General features: G+C 43.4%; 1 protein-coding gene across 1 annotated transcript in view; it reads right to left on the bottom strand.

Annotated features, from left to right (window-relative positions):
- msrab (methionine sulfoxide reductase Ab) overlaps positions 1–19654 on the bottom strand; it is a 53373-nt gene that overhangs the window by 13427 nt on the left and 20292 nt on the right. Inside the window, exons 4-5 of the mRNA XM_054795758.1 lie at positions 19409–19513; positions 14044–14148 (exon numbers count right to left, since the gene is read on the bottom strand). Of these exons, the coding sequence (XP_054651733.1) occupies positions 14044–14148; positions 19409–19513 (210 nt within the window). The remainder of the gene's footprint in view (positions 1–14043; positions 14149–19408; positions 19514–19654) is intronic.

The following is a 19654-nucleotide window of genomic DNA, read 5'->3' as shown; positions in this document are numbered from 1 at the left end:
GCAAAGTTTCCCACAGAAAATAATGTAAATCCAGAAACACTGAGTGTCACCCTGCACCGTCGAGTCGATAGACTGTTATGCGGAAACCGGAGTAGATATGTGTGCACTGCAGCCATGTGTTTCTTACATTGTGTATTTCTCTATAACTCTGATATAGACAAACGCTGTTGTCCTAAAATGGCGCCCATGGTCCACAATGCGTTGCGCCAAGTATCACGAGATTTCATCTTGGGGCGTAAACAAACTGGACGGTATTTTGGACACTAAACAATTAACCGACATTAACCGAGGTACCCCTGTATTTGATAGCCTCATTATACCTGATTCACCCTCCAAAAAGACAATAGATGGCCCCTGCCATCACTTACCTCACAATTCTGAACCTTATACTTGTTTTCACCCAAAAGCCATGAATATAAATTTGAAATACACAATATGCACCTACCATGTTGCAGAAACATGTTGCAGAAATTGACATAATGTTAAGGAAATGCTGTCATCGTGAGGAGAAAGAACCTTTGTGTGGGGAAGAATTTTCCAGGCGGACCGTTCAAACGTTGCGGAATCTCATCGCAAACACTAGTCCCCCCCCTTTGCAACTAATCATGCCAAAACGGTGACCTGAAACACTGGCAAAAGTTGGCGAAAAAAACTTCAAAACTCCTCTCTTACGGAGCGTTAATGGAAGCTAGCAGTTGAGGTTAGCTTTGCAGAGCTAGCGTGGTTGTGTGTGTGTGTGTGAGACACTGGCTGTATAAGTGTGTTTACACCGTGTTGTGTTTTACCGCTTATTAATGCAAATGAGGGTTTCACGATGCCCGCTGACGTCGTGCAAGTTCTGAGTGAAATAAGGATGAGACAGGTTTATTCTTGCACCCAGATCATCTTAACCATCAACAGACATTCTCAACGCACACAACACACTTCTGGCCTTCAGAATAAGAGCACTGTTCACCACATACTGTTTAATTGTGTAAATAAAAAAATATCTTAGATCAATAAGGCAATTGGAATTGCATTGGTGACTACATCTTCCTTAACCACAAGCACGGGCATTACAGTTTGTTCAGGGTTGTGTAGCAATGCGTGCAGAGGCTGACATCCTTTCAGAAAAGTTAGCCAAGCTACATCCGTTTCTGAAATACTGGGTACAATTGGCCAATGATTTTTGAATTAAATTAACTGACATTGACTGTCACCAAAGTACACACTGCTGGTAAATTAAGTGTAAATGATAAAAAACAAAATTAAAACAGAAAAAATTTTGAAAAAAATGTAATGGAATTTGGGAAGAAAATAAAACGGATTTCATAGGGCCCGAACAAAACACCACCACAAAATGAGACGGTGTACTCATTCCTTTGACAGACGTGCCTGTACACCTAATCAATGTGTTGACAACCTCCAGCCACAAGATGCAGACAGTTTGCTTACGTGCCGATCTGCTAGCTTGAAGACTGTTCCATCACAAGCTGTCATTAATTCCATTCCTCCTGCTGTAATTACTATAAACAGTAATTTAGTACTCAGTCAAAACGAGAGCACACATTGCTAGGACAGCCTTGGCTTTGATTAAACCCCCAAGTTGGGAGGCTTGGAAGGCATTTCAAATGGGCGATAACTGAGACCAAAAAGCCCATTGCCTTTTAGTCTTCTGGCCCCGCCGATAACAGGGTGTGATTCTTTCATTGTACCATCTAGTCTATTCCTTAGTGAATGCATCTCTCCCATCCATCTCAGTGGATCCTGTGGATCCATCCTGCCCCCACAGTACAGTTGAGAACAATGGTGACCCTCCATGGAGACCATGTTCCACCATGGGCTGTCCATTACGCTGATTACCCCAGAAGCCGAGGTGTTACAGTATCTTTCTAACCTGTTCTGATGCAGTCCATGGGAAAACCTCAACCAAACTGGGTGAAACATGCATAATAAACTGCTATTTATACACCAAAACACTAGAACAATCTAATGCAATGCGAAAGCTGTACTGAAAACTGAAATTTGCAAATGCAGATTTTGTTGACACAGCTCTTGTATGGATATTTAGAGGAAGCGTGTGCACCTAACGTTGTGGCTGGTGAGTTTTTGCCTGCACTATCAAACATATGGCTGTTATGTTGGAATATTCATCACATCTTCAGAGATCTTTACAGCATCAGCGCTGGAACTACTCCCCAATCCAAGTATTAGCTCCACCCACAGCTCTAGCCTTGCTTTTGATTAGTCTCACTCCAGAAACATTCCCAAAAGACTGGAGTCCTCAAAGAAACAACGGCAACAAACACAAGCCCCCCCACCACATAAAAACTCTCGTCGCTCTCATGCGCTTTCTCCATTTTTAACAGCCCTCTTCGTTATTTTCTCCATCCGTCAAAGGCGGCAGTAATTATTAATGAGAGCCTCCCTGTTCCCTCTGCATTATGCATGAGAGCCTTGCTTCTTGAAAGCACGGGGTAATGGGGGGGTTGGACAGAAGGGTTAGGGGCTCCTGGGGTCACACGTGCCCATTCACACAAACGTACGCCGCCTCACGGGGTCGCCGACCTACACCCGTGAAAATATTAATTAACCCCCGCTAGCAGCGCTCAAAACGAGACCGTTTCAAAAGTGGGCCCCCCCTTTTAAACGGTTGACAGACAAATGGAACGGGGGAATCAGACAAAGTGGGAGGACGTCTCTCTTCTTCAGGAGCGTGCATACGCTGTTTGAACCTGCTGAGATTCGCAGCAGCTCCGTGAGATGGTTTTCATTGTTTATCCTCATCCTTCACTCTCCCGTTCTGAGGCTTTTAATCTTGCTTACCCCCACCCCTCCCTCGCTCATTTCCTGCCAACACTTTAAAGCACATTTGAACTAAAAGAGAGTGGAGGGAGGGGGATCAAGTGCAAGGCCGCCTTGTTGATGCATGTTGCACTCACAATGTGTGCCTTTCTTCCACGGCTGCCGCTTTGACCCTCTTTTATTTGAAACCCCCCAATGTCTTTTTTTTAATGCAACGACCCTTCATCCATTAACAAGAGCTGGAGCTGGGATTAGCCTCATCTAGCCACGTACTGTCCCTCCGGCTTCTCTTGCCTTTGGATTCTAGAGCGGGCCATCCAGCGTTCGCACGCATGTGAAACAAGAGAAGACTGAAAATGAGGGGAAATTATGGACACAAAAAGAGCTGGCTTACATAATGGCTGCCAAGAGAAATTAAAGCCATGTTTTCACCTCTCATGGTTTTGTTTACCATGGTAGGGGTGGGAACGGCTGATCTGGCTTAGGTTTCCTCTGTGAGGCATGCAGGTAGGACATCAATAGCTGCATCCTCATTCTACATGTTGACATTCTCCATTAACACAAACAGATATGAATCCAACGTAATCTAATGCATTTTTTAAAATGATAAAACTTTATTACTGCAAATGTATGTCGACCCACAGCAGTGTGTCTAGCTCCGCCCTTTAGGTTCTGTACCATTGCTGCTGCTGTTTTAATGACCCTTTGACATAATAAAGCAATCACAGATAACAGCTGATTAACCTTGCAGAATCATAAGCTTCTTTTGCACACATCCCACAAAAGTTACAGCAGAGCCGTAGCCTACGTGGCCTTTGTTATTTTACACAGAACCCAGCGAAGACAGAATATTTCCGCAACTTTGTGTGCTTACAATGGTCCCATGCAAGTGTAGGGTTCACTACACACGCTCAAAATTGTTGGTACACTTACGCCAAAGAAGGAACACCCACAAGAATCACTGAAATAATTGGAAACTGACAAAAGGAATAATATCGATTTTTTTTTCCTCCAAAGAGGGGCCCAACAGACAAAAACAAAAACGTCCTGTAACTCTCAATGAGGTATTTTGGCTCACTTATGAGCAAACAGCTCCAGCTCTCAGGTTTGATGGGTTCCGTCCCCAGATTGCATGTTTCAGCTCTTTCCACAGATGTTCATCCATCCATCCATCCATCTTCTATGCCGCTTCTCCTCATAAGGGTCGAGGGGGTATGCTGGAGCCTATTCCAGCTAACTTCGGGCGACAGGTGGGGTACACCCTGGACTGGTCGCCAGCCAATCGCAGGGCACATATAGACAAACAACCATTCACACTCACTTTCATACCTATGGACAATTTAGAGTCGCCAATTAACAACTGGGTTTAAATCAGCATTCAAAGAAGGCCACTTCAGAATCGTCCAATGTTTCGCCCTTAGCCTTTCCTGGGTGTGTTTGGCTACGTGTTTTGGATCATTGTCCTACTGGAGGATGACCAGCAACTCAGACCAAGCTTTCTGACACTGGGCAACACATTTCACTTCAGAATGCCTTGAATCTTCTAGCCTGCACAGATTAAAGACACCCTGTGTTGGATGCAGCAAAGCAAAGGAAAGCCTTAGAACATAACCGAGTCTCCATGTTTCACAGCAGGCACGGTGTTCCTTTCTCTCGATGCTTCATTTTGCTGTCGTGACTTGTTAAAAAGCTCCAGACTTGTCTCCCAGAGGCTCTGTAGTTTGTCAATATGCATTTTGGTAAAAGACAACGTTTTTGGGGTTTTTCTTTTACTTTTTTTTTTTTTTTTTTTTTACTTTTGTCAGTTTCAAGTTATTCCAGTGGCCAATCAAGGTTTTCTTAATTTCATTGAAGTAGGGTACCAACAACTGCATCCATGAGTGTAAATGACATGCAGGGTTTCTGCTAAATGTAATTGATGGTGGCACAACGCCATGACAAAATAAAAGCCCCCACACATTAAAAAATTGTTTTGTTTTTTTAACTTGAAAACAATGTTAAGTAAGATATGAATGGATATATATGCTATAAAGATACATATATAGCTTATTATTTATGTACATATTGACCACAATTATTTTGAAAAAAATGTGAAATATGAGAAAAATGTTTCACTGCGCTTTGTTTTGACAAACATGCACCAGAATCACCTGTCTGCCCTGTTGGCACCAGACAGACGTTCACTTTGTTTCTTTTGTAAAATGTGTACTCAATTGATGACAGCTTGCCACAGACCAAGCCTATCAATGCCAACGTGTGTGATTGCTCACGTTTCAATCTCATTTGACTGGGATCTTTGTTTACACATTTTGCCTGGCTCTCACTGCCTCTCTGGCGGCAGCTAGCTAACTCGTACATGCTAACTTACGTTTTTAAAATGTCACATGACAATCTTGCTCTCCTGTTATTATTATAATACTTATGGCTTATTTTCAAAACACTAGATGTGTGTCTAGGTTGTTCAACATAAACACGTAGCGTATCCAGCTTTAAGATGGTGACGCTATGCTAGCAGTAGCTCACCAGCTGATGTTGAGTAGTTCACCAAAGGATATTTATTTCACCTCTAAGTATATTATAAGTGTTCTATTCAAACATCCATCCATCCATTTTCTATGCCGCTTATCCTAATTGAGGTCGCGGGGGTATGCTGGAGCCTATCCCAGCTGACTTCGGGCGAGAGGCGGGGTACACCCTGGACTGGTCCCCAGCCAATGGCAGGGCACATATAGACAAACAACCATTCACACTCACATTCATACCTATGGACAATTTAGAGTCGCCAATTAACCTAACATGCATGTTTTTGGATGTGGGAGGAAACCGGAGTACCCGGAGAACACTGTGTGACTGTGTGCTAACCACTCAGCCACCGTGCGGCCCTGTTCATGACGCCTGTATTTAATGACAAATGAGCACACTGAGTGGAGATGTGCTTTTTAATAAAGTGCAATTTAAATGTTGGCAGTCACATAAAACACAAATAGCTTGCCTCTCCTTTCTTTTTGTCAAAGTAGCTCCAATAGTGCTGGAAGTTAGATAAATCTGTGCTATCATACCCTGGAGTCTGAACGTTTTATTATATTATGATTTTATTATTTTATTACTATTTATACAGGATTTCATCCGAAAAATATTTAAACTGTTATTTTATTTTGTTAATTGTATCATTTTGAACTAAAAAATATATTACTGAACAATTAATTTCCCGTGTATTCAGATTACTCTAAAAGGCATCAAATTAAATTCAGGTGTGGGTCAAATAGTACAACATTTTGTACTTTTGTATGAGTCACATAGTACTATTTGAATAAATAGGTCAGGTAACAAAAGGAGGCTCTACATTTTAGACGTTCAGTTTGCCATTAAATTAAGAGTTTTGCCATGTTCTCGGTTAATGGTCTACTAGTTGCTGAAGGAAGTTAAATAAATAAGTTAATAAATAAATAAATAAATCATAAAAATTGTTATTTGTCATAATTAAAAAAATTGCAGACGTAGCAGTGGCACGACACAGCGGCGGCAGTCCGCCCTCCCATGCAGCCCACCACAACAGCTTCAAAAAATCCTAGGGGAAACCCTGACAACAGTGCCAGCGTCTGATATGACATTGAAAATACTTGTCGGATAGCAACATGCTTGAGAACGTACCGTCATCCCTCGTTTATAGCTGTTAATTGGTTCCAGACCTAAGTGAATTTCTGTGAAGTAGGACTCAATATTAATAAAATATTTTTATAGCTAGAGCAGAAAAGCTGTTACGACTTTCTCAATATGGTTTTTAACATTATTACAGCCCTGTCACCTTTACACTCCTATTATTCATTGTTTCCACCACATTGCGCAGGCTACGGGATCATCACTCCAGGGACATAAGAGACAGCCGCTGCTAGCATAGCAAGCTACTGAGCTAGTTAATTAGCTTCTCTAATTTACATATTCTAAACTTAAAGTGTTTAAAACGGAATGGGGAAGAACGAGAAAGTAAGAAGACAAAATCGTACCACTTCCACACGGAATGAGAGGAGAACCTTTTTTTCCCCTCATTCGATCATGTCGGACATGCCATGACTGACTACATACAGTGTGAAGGTCATTTAATCTAACGTCATGTCTCACCAGTGTAACATTACTGATGCCTAGTGACCAGAATACAACATATAACTTGTCTTTCTATATTTTTGGACTAATAGCAGGCCATAGTCAACCACAAAACAGTGATTATTAATTAAATTGTGAAAAATGCGATAGAGTGAGAGAACAATGTAGTGATGGACGACTGTATATCCCGACCTCGTAGTCCTGGCATTGCCCATTTACCCAGAAGGCAGAATAAAGCCCGACGACTTGGTCCTCTTTTTCCATGTCCATGGCATTTATACCGAACAGTGACCGGGAAAAGATGGAAAAATCCTGCATTTTAGTGACATTTAGTGGATGTTTGTTAACATCCATGAACCGGGAAGTAAGTGAATTGCTAACTAACAGACAAATATGACATTCCACAAAATGTTTGAATTTGCTCGTTAAGAGTTCTTCCTTCTTCTCAAGTCAAGCAGCAGAGAGAGGCCTGATGGAAAATAGCAAGCTCAATGTCAAATTCTGTATTCCAAAGAAGTCACCACCGGGCCTAGCAAGGTATCAATTGGTGTTTGTGTCAGACCAACTACCATCATTTGCACTATGGTGGAACACAAATAAAACACTGTAGGTAGAAATGGACGATGAGTACAGCCTCCCTTCTGTTATGTTTTTTTTTTTTTATGTGGTGCGTTCGTGCTAGTAGGTTGTGCTGTGCCCTGCGGTCCTGCTACGTGTGCGTGCCAGCACAGCCCTCTCTCCTTCCTCTTCTCTCTCAGCTGCTATTTTTGCCCTGGTCTTATGTAAGCTGCTGCTGATGCGCTGGAGACAGAGGCAGAGTTTGGGATGGTGAGAGCTTCCCCCGGTGGATGCGCACATACACACATTTGCGCACATTTGCACGTGCATGCAAACTCTCCATAAGGGCAGCCAATGTGTGACAACATACACAGCAAAACAGTGAAGCGATGGCTGTGAGCGACTCAATGTATGCAGCGAAATGGCGTCTGGTGAAGTCTATGTCCTCATCTTGATCACTTGTGTGTAATTTCCACTGCAGAGCATCGCTCTCAAATGTGACTTCATGGTTCTGGGCATGTTGTCAGAGCACAGTGACCCAACCACTGTTTATTTTTAGCCGCATTATTTTTGCTCTGCTACGAACCTTAATGCTGTACTTATATGTAAGACAACAATTACTAATGACAATGTATTGCAAAGGGACTGACTGTTTTTATTTTCTTCAAAGGCATAAAGGCCGCCCATGCTAATATTCTCTGCTTTGTTTCTAATGAAAACTTTTACCTTCTATCACATTATTGGTGTCTAAGTGTCTTAACAATAAAAACCCCTCACCTATTCCCAAACAGACGTCTTTATAATATAATGAAAGAGGCACAGAGAAACACACACACACACACACATGCACGCACGTGTCACACAATCTCCATAAATTAGGGCTGTCAAGCGTGTGCGGGGGTGTAATAACTGACACCTGGTAATGAGCACACCATTTGGGGGGTAGAGAGGCTCCGAGTATAGAGGTGGCAGGGGTCAGGGTCAGAGGTCAAGGTCATCTCCTGTGGGGTTCAGTTTTTTTGTTTTTTATAAAAGTGGGGGAAGATGCCCCCAAATCGAGGGATTCGGGTGACTCAGGGTGACACGGGGGTACCCCCAAAAGGGAATTGGCGTGTGTCGTAGCCAGCTGGGGTGAAGATATTATCATCAGGGAATATTCAAGCTAATATTTGTTGGGGGACCAACGACCATCAACATGACTTTACAGATAGACTGATTTGGGATTGGATCCTTATTTTGGCTTCAACAATACCAAGCTAACAATACAAGGTCTATTTTGTTGCATTTGTACTTTCAAAATAAATCCATGAATCCAACAATTACACAAATGTATCCTATAAAACAACTGCTTTCCACTGCCAAGGTATGACACCTTTCCACAGGCAAAACCAGGTACTGCCAGGTACCAAGCATGCTGATCCGATACCATTTGGTATGCTGGCCGCTCATTGGTTGAGCATACATTCGTCCCTAGCGGTTAATCGGTTCCAGATGTGATAAATTAATTTCCGCAATATAGAATTCAATGTCACTATGTTGTATACAGTATTTTCATTGTTGGAGCATAGAAAACCTGTTTATGACTTTATAAATACTGGTTTCAGCATTATTAGAGCCCTGCAGATAGCCACCTTTACACTCCTATTAATCGTTTAGAATACATTGGGCAACGTTTATGCTGCAGGGGACTCGAGACAGCCACTAGCGAGGGCTTATTAGCGCTAGAGAGCTAACCAGTTAGCCTGGAATCTATTTATTCTAAATTTATGAAGCCAAAAACTTACCACTTCCACACGGAATGAGAACTTTCACTCTATCATGTTAGACATGCCATGGCTAACTTCATAACTTCACGCAGTGTTAAGGTATTGTAATGTAAGGTAATGTCTCAATGTTTAGTGTCATCACTGCTGCCTGTGGATGCTGCAGTCGATAGTCTCCACTTTGCTGCAATGCTCCATTTTTTTTGGTGCCCTCAGTCTCCTCTTCACTAAAATGTGTCTCTTTACCAACAACTACGTGCCGAGAATAAGGAGACCATTTTTAAACTGTTATCTCTGTTCCTTGGTTTAGGAAAGAATGGAAAAGTTACACATTTTTGGGAGGCTGCATATTTTTGTCATTAGGGACAAATGAGTGAGGATATTTAAAGGACTCCTTAAGGGTTAAACACTGAAAGGCGCTTATCTGAGAAAATGGTGCACATGCACGAGTACATCGTAGTCAAGACAATGGCGAAACAGCGTTGTGATTGCATGTATAATGTGCCTGGCAACTCAAAATGTACTTTTGCTTTACATTACTTCCATAACCCAAATTCTGAAGCAGTAATCATGATTTTCGAAAAAACAGTAAGATTGCATGCATATTATAGAATTTTCAGTCAATGCCTGTACAAGAAGCAAAAACTGTTATTTTGACTTGATAGTAGGCGTGTAACATTACATGTATTGATCCGATTTGTAGGTTTGGTCCAATGGTTAAAAGCGAGGGACGGGAAGTATAACTGCCTACTCTGTAACCACATACAGTACAGCCCAGCCTTCGGGTAGATTGACCGCTTTTGGCTTGCAGATAGCCCTTGGTATATTGTAAAAATAAAATAAATTAATTACTAACAAGATGCATTATTAGATATTACACTAATATGCTTTGTCACCTATAACACAAAGCCAAGATAGCATCTTTAATACACAAAACATATCATAGTGGCTTTTCACATCCTTGAATTTTTCTGTATGCTATAACTATATTTGTATTTATTATATGAGAATTTATTTATTTTTTGCTTTGTTTTTAAATCATCAAAGCTGTTTAAAGAAAAGTTCCACGTTGTGCATTTTGTTCCCTTACTTCAATTAAAAAAAAACGCACCATGACCTTAAAACCGAGGTACGTACCAAACCGTGATGCTGGCGTACCGTTACGTCCCTACTAAAAAGTGCATGTCGGTGCAGACACTATCACATGTTGCGATAGACTTGACCGACCTCCAGAATAGTCTAGATGATCATTCACTGACGCAGCATCAGCAACTCGTATCATAAATAGTACATGGCCTCAAAAAATAAAGGAAAGGATGGAAGGAGGAAAGGAAACAAAGAGAAGGAGGGGGAAGGCCTTGGTTGTTAAGATGAACAGCGGCGGAGTGGAGGAGGGGAGCTGAGGAAGAGCAGGGATGATGTGGGGGCTGGGGGGGGGGGGGGGCTGAGGATGAGGAGCTGGGAGGAGAGAGTGACTAAGAGATAAAAGAGGAGCGAGAGTGTTTATGTGGTGAGCGGATGGCCTCGGGGAGCAAGTCGACTCACTGCGCTGCTCTGCGGATGTGCTGACGGGCTGAGGGGCCGCATGTTCGCTCAGTCGCTCGCTTGCCTGCTTTCAGGGCCTGCCGTAAAGAGGACGGGGCGCAGGTGAGACGGGCAAGGCGAAGGGTTGTGAGCGAGGTGAACTGGAACAGAATGTGGGAAAAGGGGGGAGGAAAAGAACTGGGATAGACCAAAAGAAGGGGGCGGGGGGGTTGAGGAATGGAGGTTCAAAAAGGAGAATTGTAACACGTTTGCATGAGTTGGGGAATAAAAAGCTGATTGTGGGGCTTAACAGAGGGATGAGATGTTGGCAGGTTAATGGAGCAGCGAAAAAAGATGCTCCTTGTGGGAAACAAGGGGGGGGGGGGGGGGGGGGGGAATCAAGGCCTTCATATAGGCAGCCTGGTTGGATGTATGAACAATTAAAATAAATGAGCTCATGCGTGGGAGTAAGATGCGAGCCTGTATATAAGCTTGTCATCAAATCCACGGTTGCACTTTGACACGCCGATGTCACTTTGACTGTACAGCGTTCGTCGGCGTGCGCTCATGTGTGAGCTTGCATTATTGAAGAGTTGTCACAACTCAAGACATAAGGAGCTACGTTTCTTGAATTTGGGGGTGTGATGTGGTTTGGTGGGGGGTTGGCGGGTGTGGGGTGGGGGTCGTCTTTATGCAACATCCCAGAGAAGCCGGCAGATTGAGACTATAGCGTTGCTGAATATGGAAAGAGGGCACACAGCAAAGGCTGCCGGGAGTTTCTGATTGGCTGCTAATGTTGCTATCCAGGCCGGGATTGGCGGAGCCGACGCAGCCCCGACATCACGTTGTCGGGACTAAACCCTTTTGAACTGAGGCAAAGCGGAGAGGCACAGATCCCAAAACACACGCGTTATAAGAATGAGTGCATGAACTCTAAACCTGCACACATATGTGACAGCTGTGTCGACAAAAGTGTGCATGCAATGGTGTGTGTGTGCCATGTGCGTGCGTGTGTGTCTGTGTTGATATCCCGAAACTTCCTGCATTACTCCGAGAGCATCTCTATAAGGTGGACGGAATAAATTGGAGCTTAAGCACGCGTGAAGGCACAGCCAGCGGGCCACATCACGCCACATTTGTCAAATCACAGAGAGAATTTCTGCTACATGTGAACCCAGAATTGGCGAGGTGGGAGGGGGGGATGGGTGGGGTGGGGGGTGGGGTATGGGGCAAGGTTGAGACAGCAGGAAGTCACGCTCGGGAAGTAACACTCGCCAAAAAATAAAAGAAAAGATATTTCGGAACTGTTCCTAACTGTGGCGTGGACAATAAACTGCACAGGCTGTAAATAAAACATGAGAAGAGACAAGTCTGTGAGTCAGGGGGGAAACGCATGACTACTCTTTTGGACCCGTTGTGCGTCTTTGCCCATGGTGGGGAGACGCACACAACCTACAGTACATGCAGCACAACATTATACCCGCTTCTCTTGACCTTCTAGACCTCTTTAATTTCCCTCTTTCTTGCGATGAGGAGCATTCGGCTTATGAGCGTGCCGACATTTATATTGTATTTGGGTCACGCTGAATATGTAAGCGCAATCATGACGGATGCAAAACATGACGGCATCGACTCAAGTAATGTCAGTGGGTACATGCTGTGTGTATGTGTGTGGTGGTGACGAGCAAAGACCTATAAATCTTTGATTCACCTCTTTCCAACTTGTCATACCACCCCCCTCGCCCTTCCATTCCATATGAGTGAGCAGAGTAGCTCTTTGCCCGTCCCCTCGCTCTCTCTCATGCCCTGCTCCCTCCATGCGCACGCTCCTCCAGCGCCCTCCTGGTGCATTAATGTTCTTACATCACCTCCTCCAGTGAGCAGGCGAAACAAGAGAGACTCACAAAAAGAGATGGAGAAGACGGGCCGTGGGGGAAAAGAGGTGTGCCATTAATGCTCTGTCCACATGAAACACTTGAACCTCCTACGTCAAATAGAGTCCGACCAAAATGTTCGCCTCTAAAGTTGCACAAACTACCAAATTGTCATCTAAAATGTGATGGTGACCATAGAAGAGAGAATGGATTGACACACGTCTCTGTCGTGGCTGCTCAGTAGAGTAAATCGTAACAACAAATCAAACCCTGTAACATCAGCGGAGTTTAGTCTCATTGTGTAGAGACTCCCCTCCCAGGCACACACACTAATCCTCCTGTTGTTTAGGAAAAAAAATGTTATTCTCATGAACGACATCTTTTATATTTACTTATTGTTTTTAAACTTTATATTCCATTTCGCTGAAATTTTCCTTGAGTCGCCATTATTGTGCTTTTTCTTGGAATTACTTTCTTCAGGCTTCTGACGAGATTAAAACATGATTTCTCGTTCAGAAAAAACAACTGGTGGACACTAGCACTGGGACGATAACCAATAAATAAATGAATCACACAATAAATGAAAATGAATTTGATCATTTTGCCGGCCTCAATAGATTACCATGTGCATGCGTGTCTGTTTTCCTTGTCTCTCACCTCCAAACAGGCAGGAAGAGGGTTCACTCTGTGCATTGGTTTCAGCACCTTGCGGCGTTTGTTCTGTATAACAACGGCATGAACGGAGTGAGCCCATTTGTCAGTTATACAGTCTCTGTCTTGGTGGGTGGAGGCGGGGCCGTTAGCATACACACAGAGTGCAAAAGAGAATAACCTTGTGAGGAAAATTCAAGGTAACGTAGTAGACATTAAATTAGTAGATTGCAATATATATTTTTTATATTTTTTCCTTGTGCTTTTCTTCAAAGTAATGTTATCTCACCTCATTCTTGTAGGCCTGATCTCGTGCAACGTCTCGTCTTGTGAACCAAGTGTCTCGTATCCAACCTACTTTTTTTTTTTTTTATTTTGCATTGCAAAGAAAACACACAGATGGTTTTTGGGAACATCTTCACAACTGAAGACACTTTTTGGATTGAAGATAAAACGTCAACAAAAGAAGTCCAGTTGCCTTCATTCAACCTTTGTGGATTACCATGACCAGGATGACTGAAAATCTACACAGACATGGTTTTGGGGGGGCTTCATCCACCACACTGGCATGTGTCTCTATGGATGGATGGATCTGAGACACATTAACACTGTCTGGCATTGACTTACACCCACGAGACTTCCCTCCCCACCACAACGTACACGTGTGCACGTCTGGGCAGCATCCTTCTGCTCTAATACACCCTTTGCCCCTTCGGGATTCCTCTTGTTTGATAGGCGACGTTTTTGTGTGGAGGTTAGTGCGTGTGACTGAGTGCCGCATCTACTACCTTGTGTCGGATCATGGTTCTCCCAAAAGTGCTTCAGAAGCTCCTCCAGACTCATGTCTTTAGGGGAGAAGACCACCCTCACAACCTCGGTGTGTCCAGTAAGGCCTGCAGGAAGGAAAAACAATGGGTTAAAATCAGTAGGTAAGGCTGCTGACCTTGTCTTCTTTCTGCATTTTCATCCACACCTATTTCCAGGACCAGGACCATTAGGACTCATACTGGGGGCTTCTACAATGCTTGCATGACAGTAAATGTGCAGCTACAGTTACACCAAAAAGGTGTTTTAACACTAGGAGGGTTCTAAAAACACTAAAACATACAATTAAAAAGTTGATGATGAATATAAAAGTGATGTCACTCAAATTAAACGCGCTGAACACTAAAATGAACAAGTGCTGGGCAACCACTTATCTTATTATGGTAACACACACAGAGTACATGTGTTCGTGTATACCAGTGGTCGGCAACCCGCGGCTCTTCAGCCATCTTGTTGTGGCTCCCACGCTGCGCTCTGTGAGTTTTTATTTTTTTATTTTTACAACAAAGCGGAGGAAATGTGCCTTTTGAAAAGGACAGAACTATCTGACTCCCCACAAGTCTGGGAATGAATCTGCACAGCGTTCTGACTGCTGATTGGATGAGCAAGGGAAGGGGGGGCAGGGCCAGTGTGATAATGACACACGAAAAAGACGTCTTGATTGTGTGCTTCTACCCGCGGTAAGCTATCCATAGCTATGAATTTGTGCCTACTAAGAAAAATGTCAGAAGAAAATAGAGAGTTTAATTCTGAATGGACATATTCCTTTGCCTACACTGCCATTGACGGTGGCCTACGCACCCGTGTGCCTGACATGTGGCGAAAATACAAACAACAAAATGTAACGTTGAAAGACAGACAAAACAAGCCCTCTGCTTTTTCTGAAAAGTACCCAAATGCAGATGGATGCAAGGGAGGGATTTTGGAACTATACGGTAGGTTGAAACATACTTTCAAAAAGTGGATAAAGGCTCCACAATCAACTATAGCTACTAGTGTTGTAGATTACTGCACTCAAGAGCAGCAAGAGGAAGAGGAAGCCATTCACAGATGGAGAATACATGAAAGAGTCGTTCATAAAAATATCACACCATCTATGATTCTGAAAATGAAAGAAATGCCCCTCCCTGCAAATACAATCAAGGGCAGGATCAATAGAATGGCACAAACATCACCAGTTGGCAAATTGATGACATTAATTTAATGCAAGCACATTGAATTGCCTGTGATGAGTCGAGTGATGTAAACGATATTGAGCAGACAGCACTGATTATGTAGCTGTGTGAACTCTGATGGCCGTATTTATGTTAAAGTTAGCAACATTTTCTTTGAGTTTGACACAAATACGGGAGCAACTCAGAAAAGCCCACATTATTCAGTGTTTAAATTATTTCAAAGTAAGCCTACACATGCACTCTACATTTCAGTTAGTTGAATTCTGTTGTTGTAACTGGTAACATTTTAAAAAGGTAACAACTCTTAAAAGTTTATATTCTGTGCCATGTTTTGCAGCTCCAAACCCATTTTTCTTTACTGGAAGAGAAGGCAAAATGGTTGCTGACCACCTGGTATATACACCCCTGATCAACATTTTAAGACCAGTTCAAAAATGTCAAGAACTTACATTTTGAACTGTTGAATCTTAAGGAGATTCTAAATAGAACTTCAAAATGCAAAAAGTTTCGCCAAATGCAATGAGCGTCAATAGCACCGCTCAGCGATTAAGGGTACAAACAAGTCTAAACACCTATGTGGGTTGATCTGACAAATCTTAAGTAAAATTGATCAAATGTTGAATTACTACAGCGTCTGCTTGGACATCAACAAGTAGCAAGCAGCTGTTCAACTCTGATGGAAAAAACAGCCACATGTCACTCGCTAACACTGTCAACACTGTAAGTTAGACTTGTAGGTGTGCATAAACTTAAAATGTGCGCTTCCAATAATGCCTTGCACACTGCCACTTCCATAGTATACTGTATTATCATTCATAGTAGAGATGCTATAATTCACAGTCTGGCTACTGGCTGCCCTGTTCTTGCGATACAGCTTTTCTCCAAACAAGAACTCTCGTCACGTTTTAATATCTATTCTCTCTACTAATCTCTACTCTAATCTCTACTCCCTACTCTCTGATGATTCCGCCACGGTAAAAAAAGATACACCTCGCAAAAGTATGCAAAACATGCATACAGCCATAATGACAACTGAATGGTGACAGTAGACGTTGTGTTTTCAAGGGCCCTTCAACTAACAGGGTGAAAAGCCATGTGGATGGCAATGGCCTTGTGCACCGTCACATCACCCTTTTTAATTTAATTGTACTTGTGCTGTTAGAGGCTACTTTATTCTCCCAATGATGGCATTGAACACTTTGTTTACACTTTCCTTGATTAGTGTCCTCTCTAAATGGACAAGTAGTGTGACAGTATTGCACTTTCATCAAACAAGCAAACACAGAAGCTTCACAACAAACCTTTTGGAACGTCTGCTTATGGGCTATTGCTAAGGAAATAAAACTGCAATTACAGGAACTAGGCCTTCTACATTATTGTATGGCAGGCAGCACGCTTCCACCACAAACTTTTCTTTCTGCATTATTGAAGAGTTGTCACAACTCAAGACATAAGGAGCTACGTTTCTTGAATTTGGGGGTGTGATGTGGTTTGGTGGGGGGTTGGCGGGTGTGGGGTGGGGGTCGTCTTTATGCAACATCCCAGAGAAGCCGGCAGATTGAGACTATAGCGTTGCTGAATATGGAAAGAGGGCACACAGCAAAGGCTGCCGGGAGTTTCTGATTGGCTGCTAATGTTGCTATCCAGGCCGGGATTGGCGGAGCCGACGCAGCCCCGACATCACGTTGTCGGGACTAAACCCTTTTGAACTGAGGCAAAGCGGAGAGGCACAGATCCCAAAACACACGCGTTATAAGAATGAGTGCATGAACTCTAAACCTGCACACATATGTGACAGCTGTGTCGACAAAAGTGTGCATGCAATGGTGTGTGTGTGCCATGTGCGTGCGTGTGTGTCTGTGTTGATATCCCGAAACTTCCTGCATTACTCCGAGAGCATCTCTATAAGGTGGACGGAATAAATTGGAGCTTAAGCACGCGTGAAGGCACAGCCAGCGGGCCACATCACGCCACATTTGTCAAATCACAGAGAGAATTTCTGCTACATGTGAACCCAGAATTGGCGAGGTGGGAGGGGGGGATGGGTGGGGTGGGGGGTGGGGTATGGGGCAAGGTTGAGACAGCAGGAAGTCACGCTCGGGAAGTAACACTCGCCAAAAAATAAAAGAAAAGATATTTCGGAACTGTTCCTAACTGTGGCGTGGACAATAAACTGCACAGGCTGTAAATAAAACATGAGAAGAGACAAGTCTGTGAGTCAGGGGGGAAACGCATGACTACTCTTTTGGACCCGTTGTGCGTCTTTGCCCATGGTGGGGAGACGCACACAACCTACAGTACATGCAGCACAACATTATACCCGCTTCTCTTGACCTTCTAGACCTCTTTAATTTCCCTCTTTCTTGCGATGAGGAGCATTCGGCTTATGAGCGTGCCGACATTTATATTGTATTTGGGTCACGCTGAATATGTAAGCGCAATCATGACGGATGCAAAACATGACGGCATCGACTCAAGTAATGTCAGTGGGTACATGCTGTGTGTATGTGTGTGGTGGTGACGAGCAAAGACCTATAAATCTTTGATTCACCTCTTTCCAACTTGTCATACCACCCCCCTCGCCCTTCCATTCCATATGAGTGAGCAGAGTAGCTCTTTGCCCGTCCCCTCGCTCTCTCTCATGCCCTGCTCCCTCCATGCGCACGCTCCTCCAGCGCCCTCCTGGTGCATTAATGTTCTTACATCACCTCCTCCAGTGAGCAGGCGAAACAAGAGAGACTCACAAAAAGAGATGGAGAAGACGGGCCGTGGGGGAAAAGAGGTGTGCCATTAATGCTCTGTCCACATGAAACACTTGAACCTCCTACGTCAAATAGAGTCCGACCAAAATGTTCGCCTCTAAAGTTGCACAAACTACCAAATTGTCATCTAAAATGTGATGGTGACCATAGAAGAGAGAATGGATTGACACACGTCTCTGTCGTGGCTGCTCAGTAGAGTAAATCGTAACAACAAATCAAACCCTGTAACATCAGCGGAGTTTAGTCTCATTGTGTAGAGACTCCCCTCCCAGGCACACACACTAATCCTCCTGTTGTTTAGGAAAAAAAATGTTATTCTCATGAACGACATCTTTTATATTTACTTATTGTTTTTAAACTTTATATTCCATTTCGCTGAAATTTTCCTTGAGTCGCCATTATTGTGCTTTTTCTTGGAATTACTTTCTTCAGGCTTCTGACGAGATTAAAACATGATTTCTCGTTCAGAAAAAACAACTGGTGGACACTAGCACTGGGACGATAACCAATAAATAAATGAATCACACAATAAATGAAAATGAATTTGATCATTTTGCCGGCCTCAATAGATTACCATGTGCATGCGTGTCTGTTTTCCTTGTCTCTCACCTCCAAACAGGCAGGAAGAGGGTTCACTCTGTGCATTGGTTTCAGCACCTTGCGGCGTTTGTTCTGTATAACAACGGCATGAACGGAGTGAGCCCATTTGTCAGTTATACAGTCTCTGTCTTGGTGGGTGGAGGCGGGGCCGTTAGCATACACACAGAGTGCAAAAGAGAATAACCTTGTGAGGAAAATTCAAGGTAACGTAGTAGACATTAAATTAGTAGATTGCAATATATATTTTTTATATTTTTTCCTTGTGCTTTTCTTCAAAGTAATGTTATCTCACCTCATTCTTGTAGGCCTGATCTCGTGCAACGTCTCGTCTTGTGAACCAAGTGTCTCGTATCCAACCTACTTTTTTTTTTTTTTATTTTGCATTGCAAAGAAAACACACAGATGGTTTTTGGGAACATCTTCACAACTGAAGACACTTTTTGGATTGAAGATAAAACGTCAACAAAAGAAGTCCAGTTGCCTTCATTCAACCTTTGTGGATTACCATGACCAGGATGACTGAAAATCTACACAGACATGGTTTTGGGGGGGCTTCATCCACCACACTGGCATGTGTCTCTATGGATGGATGGATCTGAGACACATTAACACTGTCTGGCATTGACTTACACCCACGAGACTTCCCTCCCCACCACAACGTACACGTGTGCACGTCTGGGCAGCATCCTTCTGCTCTAATACACCCTTTGCCCCTTCGGGATTCCTCTTGTTTGATAGGCGACGTTTTTGTGTGGAGGTTAGTGCGTGTGACTGAGTGCCGCATCTACTACCTTGTGTCGGATCATGGTTCTCCCAAAAGTGCTTCAGAAGCTCCTCCAGACTCATGTCTTTAGGGGAGAAGACCACCCTCACAACCTCGGTGTGTCCAGTAAGGCCTGCAGGAAGGAAAAACAATGGGTTAAAATCAGTAGGTAAGGCTGCTGACCTTGTCTTCTTTCTGCATTTTCATCCACACCTATTTCCAGGACCAGGACCATTAGGACTCATACTGGGGGCTTCTACAATGCTTGCATGAC

The sequence above is a fragment of the Dunckerocampus dactyliophorus genome, chromosome 13 (genome assembly GCF_027744805.1).
Source record: "Dunckerocampus dactyliophorus isolate RoL2022-P2 chromosome 13, RoL_Ddac_1.1, whole genome shotgun sequence".
NCBI classification, from domain to species: Eukaryota; Metazoa; Chordata; class Actinopteri; order Syngnathiformes; family Syngnathidae; genus Dunckerocampus; species Dunckerocampus dactyliophorus.
Note: the sequence above shows the minus strand (reverse complement) of the source record. Positions and strands in the feature narration are given on the sequence as shown.